This window comes from Plectropomus leopardus, chromosome 5 (genome assembly GCF_026936395.1).
Source record: "Plectropomus leopardus strain MGB_pleo_1.0 chromosome 5, ASM2693639v1, whole genome shotgun sequence".
Classification (NCBI taxonomy): domain Eukaryota; kingdom Metazoa; phylum Chordata; class Actinopteri; order Perciformes; family Serranidae; genus Plectropomus; species Plectropomus leopardus.
In genome coordinates, this window is record NC_142180.1 from 34,368,957 (window position 1) to 34,386,547 (window position 17,591).

Consider the following 17,591-nt stretch of genomic DNA (forward strand, 5'->3'; position numbering starts at 1 on the left):
CCAGTTTGAAAGGTGTGGATCGTTATCGATGGCCTCTGCCAGAAGGAGACATCATATGCTCTGGGTGACAGCCACACTTTGTACAGCTGTGTCACTCCCCGGGGGGGTCAGGCTGTGCTTTTTGTGAGAGCAGTTCAAGGCCCCCATTGCTCGCCTCATTCAGACTCTACCACACCCCAGCGGCCGGCCCTTCAGCTCTGTTTGGGTGGGAAGGACACAAAGAGAGAGAGAGTTAGAGAACTGTCATAGCGTTTCAGTTTAATCAACTGCACTGTGACAGGTCCGTATCGATTGGCAGTAGGCTATAATGTTGCCACCGCCCAGCTCCATCCCCACACTGACACCTTTTGAGATGTGAGCAGAATCGAATGGCAGCATGGAGACGCACCCAGACTGTCAAAACGTCGCCTTCAGCAGATTAGAAATGGGAAAACTTTATACTAGACTGAGACTGAAAGTGCTGAGAGAATTCAGAAAGAAGGTTATTGTTACAGCCGTGCATAAATGCTGAATACTTGGCCTTTTCATTGTGCTCGTGCTCTTCAAAACTGTGTGTTTTATGTGAACTTAGACCTGAATAACAATACAAAAAGAGTAACATTTGTATTAAAAGTTGTGCTTAATGTTGTTTTTCCATCTTTTTAGGAAACGGCACATTGATAGGAGCATCTGCCAATGTTGTGTGTGCAGGAATCGCTGAACAACACGGTTACGGCTTCTCCTTCGTTGAGTTTTTCAGGTACGCCCTCTGCCTTAACAGCGCTAAAAACATCAAACCTAGCAGTCCAAATCTAGAAAAAAAGTCGGAAACATTATGTTTTAAAATTTCATAAGGTTGCTTTATTTTTAGCTTGTCAGACTTGTGCATCGCTATGAATCCTGTAGCATAAGCTATACAGCCCAAAGGGGTGCTAACATATTAATGTCCATCATATGTTACAATGGCTGATGCCAGTGGTGTGTATTAAGTTGCCTGAGAACATTTAGAGAAAAGCCAAAAGTCTCACAATTCAGGTCGTGAACTACAAATACCCGAGTTTCCACAGAGTGTTGAATGCTGACAGCTCAGTCGTGAAAATAAATGTTAGCTTTGTATGTTTCTGCAAACCACGGATGTGTTAAATGTCGTATCAACGTATCTGTACACACTTTAACAACCTCTAGGAGGTGGATGGAAGTCAAGGTGAGACGAATGCCAAATTGTAGCACAACGTTCGAAGCCAAAAAACCCCGTCCGCTGCTCATTGGGCCACATACAGTAACATGCTTTTTTTTTGTTTGTTTTTTTAGCATCCCGTTGCCGCTTTTCCACCGAATGTGGGTGTTTTTCAACATAAAATCACAATGTTTTTACCAGTATTTGGGCCAATGAACCTGGGTGTTTTTTAATCAAGTTGTTGCTGATTTTCTACCAAACATGGTGTTTTTTCAAAAACAGAGAATAACAGTGTTTCAAATGGGGCGAATGGACACGGTTATTTTTTAGCACTCCGTGCGCTGCTTTTTTCACCAAATGTGGGTGTTTTTTAACAGAGTCGCAGCATTTCCGCTGGTACATGGGCCAGCAAACCTGGATATTTTTACGCCACCTCTAGCACCTTTTCTAACAGCATTTGAGGCACTGAACGTGGGTGTTTTTTAGCAACCTGTCACCTTTTTTCCACCTATTGTTGGTGTTTTTTATTTGAGCATCACGTTTTCACCAACATTTGTCTCAACGTATCCGCTACATCATAAGATGGTTTGCAGAAACGTGCAACATTTATTCTGGTGATTGACTTGTAACTGAAATGTGTATGATGAAGCAGAAGCTGCTCTTTTTTACGGGGGTGCTCGACCTCTCGGCACCTTTAGTGTCTTCATCTACGCAGGACCAGTTTATTTCTAAGGGTGACCACCTGAGCTTGCTTGGTATGTATACAGCAGGTGCACTCTTGTGCGTGCGTGAGTTAGTATCATCTGGTTTGGGCAGCGGCTTTAGTTTCTATCCTCTCCAGTATTTAATACGGTGAGTGTGGAAAACCTCAAAGCTGTGCAGAATCTGCTCGCTGTAAAAAAAAAAAAAAAAGACTGTGTGACTGATTGCATTGATACGGAGTGAAACATTCAGCTTGATTTGAGAACTCTTTGGTATGTACAAAAAAAGAAAGAAGAAACCTATTGAATGGTGAAAAATGTTATTATATCTCAAGCAGGGTGGTAAGTACGCTGCTTCCCAAGTTGCCACCTGCTCGCTAATAATTTTCATTCCAGTGACTTAACAGCCAGACACACTTTGCAGTTTGCTTGCTGGAGAAGTGAAAGTGGTCAGTTATGTTGAAAGACGGATGAATACGAGTCTGATGAGGCTCGATATGCAATTGCTGGTAATAGCATGTTATTTGATTAATGAAACTACCAACTGTTTCATATGTACTGATGAAAAGAGAGCGAGACCATTCCCTGTTCCCAGTTCTGTTAATGATTTTATTTGAATCAATGACTGAAATAGAACTATGTATAACACGTGTTTTATGCATCGACAACATTGTTTCACAGCTGGGCCGACATGCATCCACATAGGGCTGGGCAATAAAACGATAACGATATCAATCGCGATATAACTTTTCCTTCCTATTTTCCTTGACCTGAAATATGAAACTTGGTCGATAGTATGTCGATAGAACGCATTTGGGCCATGTTTTGACAGGCAACATGAACAGCCAGTGATAATAAGACTAGGGCCGTGGCGAACCAAATGCAGAGAGCGACTTTGACTCAAGAACAGCTGTTTGACAGCCACAGCATTTCATTCATCATCAAACAGCTGATGGTCCGACAGCAGCACAGTGAGACAGACAAACAGAGCGCAGCTTCTCCTCAAAGCACCAAAGTGTCTGAAACAGACACATTTGCAGAGGTGGAGAGTGACTTCTTTAGACTCTACAGACGACTTTGTCTTAGTTTCAGGTTTAATCAGACTTTGGATGGAATTATTAAGAAACACCACGACGCATCGCTCCGTGTCTCAACCAGTCGCTCCTGCTGAGCTCTCATTATTGTTACCAGGAGCAGATGTAATGTTTTGGGGGCCTGGGGCCACAGGCACATTACTTTATTTTCACCCCTTCTCTGACTGGGAATGTTGGCAGGCTGTTGGCAGCTAGTTGTTTTTTCCAGAGTAAAATGATTAATAGCACAGAAGTTTGACAGAAGTTGAAGTCAGGGTCCTACAGTCAGGAGAGGCTGACCTATTATCAGCACAATGTGCTTAAATTGACCTGAAGTTTGTTTAAGATGGAGCTTTTAATTCATATGTAATGCTGGAAAGTTTAATAAATAATAATAAATCATATGTTTATTACGCTCCAACAAACCATGGTCAAATGAAACTGTCTGTGAACTATGAGGGCAAAAAAAACAAAAAAAAAAGCAAAATAATCATTCATTAATCGGAATAAAATTTTTAGTTAATCATGATATTGATTTTAGGTTTGAGATTTGGACCTTTGCTGGGAGGAAATTTTAATAACCGGACCTCTTTGAATTTTAGTAGAATACTTTTGATGTTTATCATGATATGTATCGATATCAACGGATATGAAAAATTGATTGTGATAAGACTTTTTTCTATATCGCCCAGCCCTACATCCACACATCTACACTGACACTTATAGTTTAAGGCAGTATTTAGTGGCCGTTCTGACAGTGTGTAATGTCCACACACCCACCCTTTATTGGACAATGTACACATATACAGATCATTTTGAAAACTGATATTTTCCTGGATGTTTTCCTGGATGTTTAAGTAAATCTCTCAAAGGTTTCATCATTTGTATACGCATGAATCTAAAACAGTATACCAAGGTATTTAGGAATCCCAAAGGTATGTTTTTCAATACCACCATGAATACAGGTGCTCTTCTTTCTATATATATATATATATCTAACTCATTGTATATATAGTGCACAGCATGCACCACCAGAGCTTATTAGTCTCTACTGGTGGAACAGGCAGTTGAATTGAGAGACATAGTGATACCTAGTGGTGGAGAGGAAGTTACAGGACTGTGAACAGCTGGTGGCCAGCAACACGAGAGACCCCATGGGAAATAATGACATGTTTTTTACATCTAATTTGGTGAATTAAGGATTTATTTTGAACAAACCTGATTTGGTGATTGTTGGAACAGTGGCCTTACTAACTAGATTACTAGCAAAAGTAATCAAGACGATTAGAGTTAATGTCATTTTGGTTCTGTTGAGTTTGAATGAAGTGTGTTTTAAGAAGGGTTAACAAGATAATCAAGCCTCATCAATCCTCCGTGACTGAGAGAAAGTTGAATTCGCATTTGTATTCCTCTGTTTAATACGGAAAATAGGTGTGAGAATATTACATTTCTTAACATTTTGTGGGCTGCTGTTGTGTATTTATTGTTGTATTTAATACTGGAATGTACACATATACTACGTTGAAATTTTAGTAAGGTATGGAGATATGACATATTGCATACCGTCAAAGCCTAATTGCCATGATATTAGCTACCAGTCTTTCATGGTGCAGATAAAGGGGCAGAGGACGGGGAGTGAGATTGTGGCCAGTGTTGGAAAAAAAAAAAAGACATCTGGCCACCTTTGGGGTGTTGTAAAGAAAAACAGATACACAAATTACCCAGCCGTCAATTTACTATCTTCTTCTCGCTCTGTTCCAGTAAAAACGAGTAATTACATTGGTGGAAAATGTCACCACGGTTAGTTATGGCACTGTTAATATTTGTTATTGCACTGAAAAGACTGCGGATTGTCCATCTGCATGGGGATTTCACTGAAATGGATAAGAACAGTTGCAGCCTGTCAGCTCCACATCTCTCCCACTGTAGCTGTGTTTACAGTTATTGGATAGAAGCATTGCTCTCGGCTGAAGCACTGCCTGTAATTGGCTGTCTGTGGCAGGGGTCACAGCTGTTCAGAGAGACAGGTACGGGGGAGAGAAGTCTGTCTGCGACTCCAGGCAGCTGCGACTGACTACTGCTGCATCAGGTGGTTAAATTCAGCCCAGATGAGCCCACAGAGGCACGGGTGCATTTTTGATAGACCATCACAAAGGAAAATTAGTGGCCCTCAGTAGCTCAGCAGTTAGTTTGTACGGTCCCTGTTGCTCCCTTAAGGCCCCCAGGCCCTGATCATCCTCCTCTCCTCAAGCCATTAACCTGGGGAGCATGGCAGGAGCACCCACTCTATATGTACTGCATAGTACACAGCTCAGCTCGACAGGGTGGGAGCCATTAGAGTGCCCGCATGCTCTGTGTGGAAAAACAGATGCTGTTATAGTTAAGAAGTTGACATTTTCACAGTGATGGCTGATCTAGTTAGGAAGAAGTAATTTCATAAAATTACTTTAGGAACACCATGAGGATAAACTACATGACATACAATTACGATGAAGTGAAATCCAATAAATAAATGTAAAGAGATTCATATAGAAAATACAACAGAACAAAACATAAAAACTGTAAAACTTGGGCTTACATAACAGGCTGTTATAAAGTTATGGGTAAGCAGTTTAATCCAGTGGTTCCCAACCTGGGGGTCAGGCCTCCTCTGCAAAGTCACAGTTCGCCAAAATGACGGCTGACAACAAACAAACAATCTCTTAACAAATTATCTCTTATAACAATTTAATAGGAAGCTAAAACATGTTTCTGACAACTCAGAATCTTGGTTTGTATTTAATCAATTTAAATTTAGTTTTATTGTCAGGATTTTTCAGACTCCGGACTTCCTGTTCACAAATTCTGTTTTTTACAGCTAAATAGGGCGCTAAGCTGTGTTCCTGAAAACATTTTAGGCAAGAAATAGACAGTGCAGTGACATAATCCTGATTTATATTCGATCAGCACTGCCTAGTTTTACCGTTTTATCAGAATTGGAAACTGATTTCAGAGAGAGAAAGAGGGGCGTGTGTCTCGATCTGTTTCTACACTCTTTGTGTCCATGGTGGTGGGCAATTTGAAAATGTGGAAATACAGTCTGTAGTTTGAGCAACAGCCTTGACAGCCAGTAAAATAATAATAATGTTACATTTTACAGTATGTATGGACGCCTTTCAGGACACTCAAGGTCACCTTCCAAAAAACGAGCGAATAAAACACCACCAAATGACGTAAATGACGTCATTTACTTCATTAGGAGGTGCTCTGCCATGGGGGGAGGAGGAATATTTAGGTATTGGTTAGATGGAGGGAAGTTTACCACAGTTTATCTACACATATGACCCACATTGTTGCATCAAAGTTGGCCAAAATTCGGCAAAATATTTCTTTAACAAGAAATCTAACATGCACTGTAATCAGGGAGGCTCAGAGGATATTTTCTGTACCATCCTGCAGCTGAAACTCTGCACGTCTGAGCGTTTTGCAAGTCACACTGCTCACTGAATAGATCAGGTCAAGCATTGTTACAGGGAGTTGTGCCGTCCTGTGTCAAGCACACAGCCTCCGCAGTCAGACGAGCGCGTCCCTCGAGTTTATCTAAAGAAAGTCTTTGAGATTGCATCAGGACTTTCAAAGAGCTCCCATCACATACAATTAAATCAACGTGTGCGATCACGAGGCACGACGGGAGTTTTTAGACAAGGTGAACCTTGTTTCTCTCTGCGTCGTATTGTTGCAACTTTTTCATCTGCCCTCCGTCCCGTCGTGCCGTGCCTGCGACGGGAAAATGGGTAACGCTCAGCAGAAAGAGATTCACTGGTGTGGAGGTGACCTCAGCTCGTCAGATTATGGTAGCAGTTCAGAGATTTCTTAGTTCATCCATCTTTGTTGGACATTCATTCAACAAAGATAAATATCACAGTGGTCTCATGTTAATGAGCTGTTTAACCCTTTGAAACCTGGATCGGCATCACTTTCCCTCTGTTGCATTCAGATGCCATTCACAGGTATTCAAACCCTTGAAGTTGATTTCTTATAAAAACACTCTGCCGGAAATGTCCCACAATTTATAAGAAAATTGTGTATTTAGGAAATTGTTCTTTTAAAAAGCTAGGTAAAACAAAATAATTCCAAGAACCATATATTTATAATGAACATAATTAGATATTTTAAATGCCTTTAGAAAATTATTATAATTTTTAAGCTTTTATTTTCAGTTCATTTTATTGTCTTTTTTTTATTTTTTATTTATTTACTTTCACATTTTTGTTATTATTTGCTTGGATTTTGTTTGTTTGTTTTTTGCTCATTGTCAGATAATTTTCTTGTACTTTTTACTTATTTTTTTGATAATTTTTCTTAAGTTGCTCAATGCCTTCCTCCCATATTTTTGAAAAAAGGTAAGTCAATTTGCCAATGTTTCAAAGGGTTAAGGGTTGATATATATATCTATATCTATATATGCCACTAGTAGAAACATAGGTAGCACAGTATAGAGCTGTATTTGTCTGTTTCAGATCAATATTCAAACCCTGACCCTCCATCTACACCGCCACTATCCGGCTCTGAGTGTGTTTTATAGCACTCATTCTGTAGCCTGAGGTTGAGTGGTGTCCTTTAGTGCTCTGAAGTTTTCTTTCACCACTTAGCATAAAAGGTCTAATAATCAGTGTGTAACTGCTATGACTGTGGGTCACACGCTGTCAGAAAGAAACCAGCAGAGTGAAGAGCAGTTTAATTCCCAGTTGCCCACTTATTGGCGCTGATTGCTACTGAAGAAAACAGCTCGGCTTCCCACCAAGTGGGAATACAGTATTTGATTTTCAAAGTACAGGTAATTTCTCTCATTCTTGTGAGTCTATTTTTGGTCAGCCTTCAATGGCACTTACAGTTTTAAAAAACTTGGCTAGCACGTCCAGCTGATAAAATCTGTATGTGACAGTCTTCTTTTTAGCAGACAAAAGTTGCTGGCTGGAAATGTGAAGTTGCTTTTGTATTTCTCTGTTAGTAGTTAGTGAGAGTTTGCCGTGCTACCACTGAAACAGTTTCATTGTAAATTACCTATATATATATTACTTCACTGATTTTAGTGTGGAAAAATTCACTGATTACCGATATGGCGACCGATATAGTGAATTTTTGAGCTGAAATGAAAATAGATAATTTCTATGTGGATTGCTCACTGATTTTAAAGCAATATGACTATGCAAAAGTATTCAGAAGGCTGCTTTCTTAAACAAACAACTTTTATTTCACAATTTACTTATTTAACATTACATACAAACAAAAATAAAGAATAAATAAAAATAAAATAAACTACGCCTGTGATGACACTGTCTGTCTTATGTTTTGTTTTTGTTGAAAAACTAAATAAAATAAAGTTTCAAAAAATAAATAAACATCAGTACTGTATGTGTTCATCATCAGTCTTTGCTGCTCTTTAAATAACGAATAAATACAATAAAATAAATAGCTAAATTAACATCAGTACTGTTCAGTATCAGTCAATTGCTGACCATTTCCAAACCACTCAAGCATCGTTTTCTGCATTAAATGGTCTGTAAAAAAAGTTTTCTTATCGGCGCAAATCGGAAAAAATATACACCAATGCTGATATGCTCCAATATGTCTGTGAAGGCTTATATCGGCCAATAATATCGGTTGAACGATAAATCAGTAGGGCTCTCACGTAAACAGTTACGATTGTAACTTTGTCTATATCACAGACTGTATAAATAATATAGGTTTATTGCAACTAGCTAAAGGGGGCATATCTCCACCTGCTGTGGCGGAGTCGGACACACTTCGGTCAATAAATCGATTCTCCCCCAGTGCTTGTATACCGGGACGAGGACACTAGTCCAATTAAACGGCCTAATGGAGTATTAACTGTCGCTCCACTAACCTGTGCACGTAAACGGGCTGACTGTTTGGGAATGAGAACAGGCTGGTTAAGTTATTCTCATTCAAACACTATCACTGTGGTATCACTAGAATTACCGTAAGTGTGGAAACGTGGAGTTAATTGCAAATGGTAAACTGACAAATGTTAACAGGGAGCTAAGGCCATTTTCCTCCGAAAAAAAGAGGAGGTGTTGTGATGAATGGGACAGACCTCTTAAACTACAGGAAGTTAAAGGTCAGGTTCTCAGAAACACATTTCAAAAGGCAGATCGTGACAAATCTCTGTTACGCCGGCCGACACGTTCCACCTCCCCCCCCGTTATTTCAGCCGAACATCCCTCTCTGAGGTTTTCCTCATTATTCACACCCTGTTAAACCTTTGATGTGTAAATAAAAATGATAATCACCCTGACCTTTGCAACTCAGCTCAGTTGGCTACTCTAAAAGTTTGACTCTATTACAATTTAAATGCACCACCACGCCGTTTTGAAATCATTATTAATGAGCCTAAGTGCTTGACTAGCCTCATTAATCCGTAGTTCAAGTACTAATTTGACATTTCCACATGCATATTCAATGGAAACTGCATAATTTTATTCATCTGAATGAAGAAATCGTTGTGGCAATAAAGAGTAATACACTGACACAAAATTATCAGATATGCGCATACACACTTTGAACATTTATTCTTTAATTTGGCGTCTTGTGGACTTCCTGTATGCTTTTCTCAGCTGCTCCAGTGGGGAAGACTTGTTATATGGCAAATTCTCAAAGGTCATCTGCAGCTTTGAAATAACTTGTGATTCAGAGGAACATATATAAGAGAGCAGATAAAATAGACCAGTAGCTGCCAACTCTTTTAAACTATTGCTAAGGAAACACAAAATGCACATGAATAGCTTTTCAAACGATTTCAGCCCTTTTGCTGTCGACTGTTTTCTGTATTATCTGTATTTAGAGGATTTTCCCTGCATGTTTCTGTGTCTGTATTATGGATATTTCACAAGACATGTCTTATTTGGTTTATTTTTGATATAACAAAACAAAGGATAACAGTGATTCCTTGTTAATAAGAGCAATATATAAAGTGCCTTAACTCCCCTTTTTCCGTGAGACATTAGACCGTCCAACATTTAACTTTTTCCAGCTGTCAAAAATGCAGCTTTAATTGGCCACATTGGGGATCTTTAATTAAAGCTCAAAATTTGACCACACTCAATGTCAGTGACTTTAACACCCAGACCTATTTGAAGTTTGGTACATCATGTTCTCTGGAGGTGCTCTTTAATTTTCTTTAATTTTTACAAACTTTTTTTTTCACTTGTCCTAATTTGTTTGTAGATCAGTTTGCACCTAACTTTTTTCAGTAACAGCAACAAGCAGCGAACTTTACCACAAGTCTAAAATATCTCTTTGTTGTAATTTTGTGGTTTCTACTGATGCTCAATTAAAAATCAAATAAGCTACATTTTTAATATAATGTCATTCAATTTGTGACTCTAGTTTGATTTTAGTTCACACTTCTGGGTATAGACTCTGATTCTGTACATTTCATATTGGCTCTTTCTTTTGTCCATTTTTCTGTCCAGCTAGTAAAAATATTTCTGTTGTCTTCATCGGTCTTACCAGGACAGTTCACTCCAAAATCAGAAATACGTAATTGTCCTCTTACCTGTAGCGCTGTTTAAAATCTAGATTGTGTTGGTGTGAGTTGAATGTGAATGAGTGTTGGAGATATCGGCCGTAGAGATGTCCGCCTTTTCTCCATTATAATAGAACAAGATGGAACTCGGCTTGTGGTGATCGAAGCGCCAAAAAAAAAAAATTAAAAACTGAACAGAAAAGTCTCTTTTTACAGAAATCATGAGCTGGTTACCCACAATAATCCACAGATCTTCTTGAGCACAGTTTCATGTAGGTACTATTTTCTTTCTACCGAACTACACCAGCCAACTGTATCACTGCGCAGAAGGAAGCGTGCAACTGCAGCTAGCTCACCTCGCACCACTGCAGCCGAGGAGGACGCCATTTATGTTTACATCTTGTTGAGCACGAACCTCTTGTCCATGAGTAGATGCACACTTCCTTCTGCAGGGTGATATGATTGGTATGGTATGGAAAGAAAATAGTTCCTTGATGAAACTGCTCATAACAAGGTCTTACAGCTCACGAGAAGTATTATCTTGAGAAAGTGGGTCATGATTTTTGGAAAGAGACACTGCTGTTGAGTTTTTCAAACACTTTTTAGGCGCTGTGAGCACCACAAGCCGAGCGCCATCTAGTTCTATTACACTGGAGAGAAGACAGACGTCTCTACGGATGACATCGCCAACACTCGGCAACTCACATCAAACAATCCAGACTGGTAAACAGCCCTAAAGATAAAAGGAAAAATATGTATTTTTGATCTGAGAGTGAACATTAAGCCACCATAGTGGCTCATGAATTACATTCCCACCTCAACTGTATTCTGCATATTTGTTTTCGTTCCATAAAAGGCAAGTCAGTCTAAGAAAAGTCACGACTATGACTCACTGCCCATCAAATACTGAAAATCAGTGCTTGCTGAAGAGTCATCTCCAGCCTTAAGATCTGGAAAAAACATACAGCTAAGAGACATGTAACCTTTAGCATCTCTCTGAAAATCAAGCCTACACACTTAACCCTGCCATTTCACATAATTGTCTGCGAGGGCCTGAGTGACCCGAGAGTGCACCACAGTAGTTATTGTAATGGGTTTTTCGAACAGAAAAAACAAAAGTCAGTCCGTTGGTAAAACCACACTTAGATCAAATAGAATATAAAGTCGTGTTTGATGCCAGCCGAACAAACAGCCCATTACCCTCACCGGATTGTTATCATGCGTCATCATCATAATAATCGGCCCTGCATTGGAAATAACTCGCTGTTATCACTTTGTCATTAATTTTAATAGAAAAGATTAGCACAGTTAATAAACAGTAATGTGAAGCATCATCGCTGTGAGATATGACAGCAGTAGGTTCATGCTTATTTTCTGGTTTATTTGGTCCTGACTTATTTATTGAGTCTATTATGGACTCAGCCTCTCTGCTCACGCTGCACCATTACACTAGTAAGCAACATCTGCTCTGAATGGTATTTTAATGATAAGAGTTTCTTTAATTGTTGTGGGTTTTTGTTTTTGTTTTAATTACTTCTCTCCTGCTTTGAGAAACAAATGCATGCACTTTCTTTTTCTTTTATCCAAGCAGGATCTGTGTCAAAGATTGGGGGCAAACAAATCTCTGGCCTTGGTTTGAGCCATGTGTCCATATAGGACATGGTAGGCGCCCAAATGACAAACCATCTGCAGATCTGGAGTCATCTAAGGGCGCATTGTAAATTCATGATACTAATTGTGGAATGACAAACTTGGAAAGCAGTCTGGCCTGTAGCGTACTTACAGATTTACATGGCTGCTGCTGCTCTGATGGCAGCGATCATTGCTTCTGCGTCATGAAGCTAACTGGATTTCAGTGATTATTACGAGAACAGGGCTGGCCTTTAAAAATGCCAGACAGTATCTCAGTGTCCTCACGGCAAACTTTGGTCTGTTAGGTGCCCCACTTCAGTTGTGTATGTGCACTTTTTAGATCTTATGTCAAATATTTTGTGATTTTATCTGGCAAATAATATGCAAACCTGTTTTAACAACTTTTTAGGCCTGTCGTGAGGAAGAAAAAACCTTCATCGGCAGGCTGATGTGTCTTTGACATGTTTACATGTATGTTAACATGCACAGGTCTGAAACAAAGAAAAGCAATAAAATTAGTTCATTAAAAAGGAAGCAGACAAGGAGAAAATTAAAAAGATTGAACTTTTCAGAAGCTTCATTGAACGTTTGAAATGAGTCGATAGGTCTCTTCAAGGTGTTCTCTAAAATGACCATTTATTTCCCACTCTCTGTAATTTGCTCCCGTCTCTTGACCTCACACTAGAAAATTAGCTTCTAAAAACGCCATAAAGACACCTGTTTATAAATGCCAGGTCAGCCATGCAGGGACGGCTAATTGATTCAACATTGAGTGCTGGTCCACTTTTTTATTCTGAAGTGCCGTTAACAAGTTATCCAATGGAAAAAATTAGAGGATAAGAGGAAATACTCACTTTTATCACAGTCTGAATAGCTACTTTATTATGTTGTATAATACACCGAAATAGATGAAAGCCGTCACACCAGGTTGTGAAGTACCTGCCGCATTTTCAAACATTTATTCATGAACAAGTTGCTTCAGGCAGCTAAATGTGTGTTTTTGGCCTGTTAAGAGGTGTGATGATTTTTTTGAGATTGTTCATGAAAGCATGACACTCAACACAGTTACAGTAGGTACAGCATCCTTTACTGTAAACACTTTATATTATTTATACTGTGTGTTTTATTACTCCTGTGTATGTGCTGTATGTAAAAGCCTGCATTGCATCATAACGCCGGCAGCAATGAATGCAGACGTGTTTTTCACTCTGGTTCATCTCAACATGGTTGGATTCAAGTGTCTGCAGGAATAAAGCACGGCAGGGCCGTAATCCGCTGTTTAGCACTGGGTTAGGGGACAGTTTCCAAGATAAGCATTTTGTGACTAAACCGTCCCGGAAGTCTGGGGGGAATTTTTCAGAAACTTATCAGCCATTTTGAAGGTTTTTTAAACAAAAATCTAAGATCACACATGACATATGATATGATGAATTTTTTATAACTTTTCATGGTAAGACCAGATGAAGGGTTCCAGAGACAGCTGGAAGCTTGCGTCAGCCACAACCAGAACAAGCAGCCTTTCTCTCCTTTGAACCCAGATTTGGAAAATCAGTGTGTTCTCATGAAACGTGTTTGATGTTCGAGTTTTGAGGTTTTTGATTTATTTGATATTTTGAAAGGCCAGGACAGCAATATATTAAAAAAAACGGGATCTCCTTCCCTGTTGTAATGCTGCTGCTTTGTGCTACCTTTTTTTTTTATCTTCAGTTTTTAGGAATTTGTCTCTCAGAAATGTCTATTTTCAGACACACTCTTACAAAGTTACCAGATTTTTGGAGATCTTCTTGGAATTTTGATTACTTTTTTTATTCTTGAAAAGTAGGATAATATGTCACCTTTTATATCCTCTAACGTACCCCCCCAGCCTTTTGTTTCAGACTAGTTCATGTTTTGTTATAATGGATTTAATGTGCTTGTGAGGAAATCCTACTTTCTGGTTCTGATATCCAATCAGACTTCTGTGATGTCTGCGATGTCTGTGATGTCTGTGATGTCTGCGATGTCTGCGATGTCTGTGATGTCTGCGATGTCTGTGATGTCCGTGATGTCTGCGATGTCTGTGATGTCTGCGATGTCTGTGATGTCTGTAATGTCTGCGATGTCTGCGATGTCTGTATTGTCTGCGATGTCTGCGATGTCTGTGATGTCTGTGATGTCTGCGATGTCTGCGATGTCTTCGATGCCTGGCGTTTAGCCATTTTTCAGGTGGTGCGTCTTTGCAGGAGCTCTGCACAAGCTTTACCGCAGAAGTGTTAGCTTTAGGATTCATCATCTTGGGACTATGAGCTTCTGTCTGGCCCTGGACAATGTAAATATATAACCACTTGTGCTTCTTTATTCATGATTTGCACCATTATTGGTTTTGCAGTAATCCCTCAAATCCTCTCTGTTTGACCAGATTAATTCTCTGTACATAACTGGTGACCAACATTAAAGTTGAATTTATTATTTCATCAAGAATAAAATGCTAATTCAGTGTTTTTTCTTGCTTCCTGCAGGTTAGGATTCCCCATGATGATAATGACGTGCATGATCGGCATGTGCTACCTGCTGGCGACCCACATCGGACTGGGATGGAATATGTGAGCCAAAGAGACTGTATGTGTGACCACTCTTTAAAGCATTCAGCTCACTAAAATGTGATAAGTAATCTGATTGATTGATCAGTTTACGGGCACTATATAAAGCACGGCAGCCATATTTTGGAAAATGTCTTTGACTAAAGTGCAGAGCAGCAGGGACCACAATTACAGGAGCTTTGACTAAAACTTGAATCTAAAACCAAGGCCACGCTTACACAGGTGTTTTTAAAAATGGGTGTTTTCCCCTCCTTTGTTCTCAAAAATAAAAATATCCTGTCCACAGATATTGGTATAAAAAAATCTTGGTCCCGATGTGCAGAAATGCAGAAATGCATTTGAAGTGCTGTCTAGAGCATCTCAATCAAACAATATAACCTTTATCCCAAAGTCACGCAAAGAAAATGATGTTAGCCAATCAGAAGCTGGAGAAAATCTATTTACTACTTCTGTAGCAATGACTGCTGTTGTGCATTTTGAAGCCTTTCTTTGTCAATATAGTGGAAAGTGAAAAAGTTATCACACACATAATTATCTAAAAAGTCCTGTTAGGGAGGTCAGAACCAAGTGGCGACCTTGAGCCTGAGAAATAAAGCCAGAGCAAAAGATGCAGTTCCTCTATTGGCCACTTAAGGCTCCAAACCAGACTTTCATAGACCTCCATGTTAAAATGCCCAACATTACAGCAGAAATAAACATGTTTACAGCCTGGGACAAAACACAGTTTTGGTCTCTATAGCTAATGTTAACATCCTCAATAACTATACTTGGGGTACATTTTTTAAAACTCACCCATTTATATTTTATTAAGTCCCAAAGTTCTGCATATTTAAGGGCGAAGCTGCTTGAGTGACAGGCTGTAAGTTAGATCCACCTCTCACTCCTCCAGAGCTCCAACCTTTCGTCCAAATATGGTCACTTCTGCCCCCCCAAAAACCAGGATAGTAATGGGCTGAAAGGCCAAAGTCGAGGCTTCAAAACAGCAGTCCAAAAACCAGTGAGTGATGTAATGGTAGCTACATCTATTATTCATACAGTCACTGTTTAGAACCGGCACTTTTTTTTAGCCGTGTCAGCTGTTGTACGAAATGTGCCTCATTTATGACGCTTTACAAAGGAGATAATGGCGCTCACTCTGACATTACAAGCCAAAATCTGTTTTCCCTGTCCACACACAAACATGGAAAAACATGCAGTTTCTGAACATCAGGAGTTTTACAGTTGGGAGTGGCGAATAGGCCAAAACACATAGGAAGAGCTATATTTTATAAAATACCCATGTACCTGTGGACAAGGCCTAACATCCAACAATATGACTATAGGCGGGTTTCCATTACAGATTTGCGCAAAACTTAAGCAATATATTAATAGCCGTATATTATATTTGCAATGCCAATAAAACACAATTGTGAGATTACTACATTACCATTGAATGATGTTATCCGACTTCTTTTGCAATAACATTTCTATCGCAGCCATCGCACTAGCTGCCATTATTTCTGACAGAAGGCAACGTAGGCGTTTCACACGAGTGATAATGGAAAGACAAGCCCCTTATATGTGGACACGGCCATGTATGATGGATTTCTGGGAGGTGATAGTCCACAATTTCACAGAGGAATTGTTGATTCAAAACTTCCAGATGATCTGTTCAACTTTTGAAGAGTTATGTGATGCAATAACAGCTCTTGTAGTGTCTACTGTATCATGAGGGAGCCAGTTCCTACTGCCACATAACCATAGCATCATGTGACCTATAAAAGCCAAAAAAGTGTTTCCAATGCAGTTTTGCAAAATATGGCTTTTTCATATTGCATGAAAACCACCTCATTCATGCATAGTTTTTTAAATATTGGCGTGTTTCTAGTTATATTCACAAGTTCAATTTGCGCAGTTTGAGGGTTAATGGAAACCCGCCTTATGGTGCGTAAGTTCTTGACAATTGGTCCACTGAGTTTTACCAACTTTGTCAAAAACTTGAACTGTTTGTCCTCATCAGAATTGATCCAATGGATGAACACAGAACAACTGGAGAAAATGGTCCCAGTTCATAATGCTGTGCATGGTGCTACTGCCTCAATGGGTATAACTGGTGCAAGTGATTCCAGCTGTGGCCTATGGTGTCAGATTGTTCATTCTTTTATAAATCTATGTGGTCTGTTTACAAAAAGCAAAGACTACTGTTTGTATTAATTGTATGACGCTGATTTGCTTTTAGAGACATTTAGGACACCGATCACTTTCTTGTAGGCAAACGTTTCACCCAGGGTTTACCAAACATACGTTAATATTTTAAAGGAACCACAATACCCAGTGAAAGGGATTTTATAACAGTTAATGTCTAATTGTTTTGTCAGATGCCCAAATCTCAACAAATGAATCTGACAAACAAATAGAGCATCGATCAAACTGGAGAGTAGCAGGATGATTGAATAAAACAGATGTAGACTGTTAACTAAACATTGTATGCTATCTATTGTACTATGTACACTTATCTCATGTAAACTCAATGATTTAGTTCAGTTAACCATATTTAATGTAGAAAAATGTATAATCATGTAAATACTCTCACATGGAACAGACAGCTTCTTCTTAGCTTGTTCAGTTGAAACTATCACCTGTATTTATTGTACAGCCGACGACCCGAACAACCTTTATGTCTCCGAATATTCAGACAGAGATCAACACCAACAATAAAGGTTGCAATGTTTATGCTTTTAATTCGGCTCAGTTTCAGTTTGTTGTGCTTTATTTATTTGAAGATTAGTGTGAAGTGGCCAGAACGAGGGTCGGTACTTCCAAGTCCGAGACCATGGTTGTTTTCTGGAAAACAGCTGATAGACCCCCTCGCGGTCGGGACTGAGTTACTGCCCCGAGCCAAAGAGGTCAAGTATCTCAGAAAAATGCACAAAACAACATCAA

At 39.3% G+C, this 17,591-nt stretch overlaps 1 protein-coding gene across 1 annotated transcript in view; it reads left to right on the top strand.

Moving 5' to 3' along the window:
* The window catches only part of oca2 (oculocutaneous albinism II), a 69,948-nt gene extending 52,558 nt beyond the window's left edge, over positions 1–17,390 (top strand). The window contains exons 23-24 of the mRNA XM_088078046.1: positions 646–739; positions 14,589–17,390. Of these exons, the coding sequence (XP_087934172.1) occupies positions 646–739; positions 14,589–14,676 (182 nt within the window). The 3' untranslated portion in view covers positions 14,677–17,390. The remainder of the gene's footprint in view (positions 1–645; positions 740–14,588) is intronic.
* Positions 17,391–17,591: the final 201 nt, after the last annotated feature.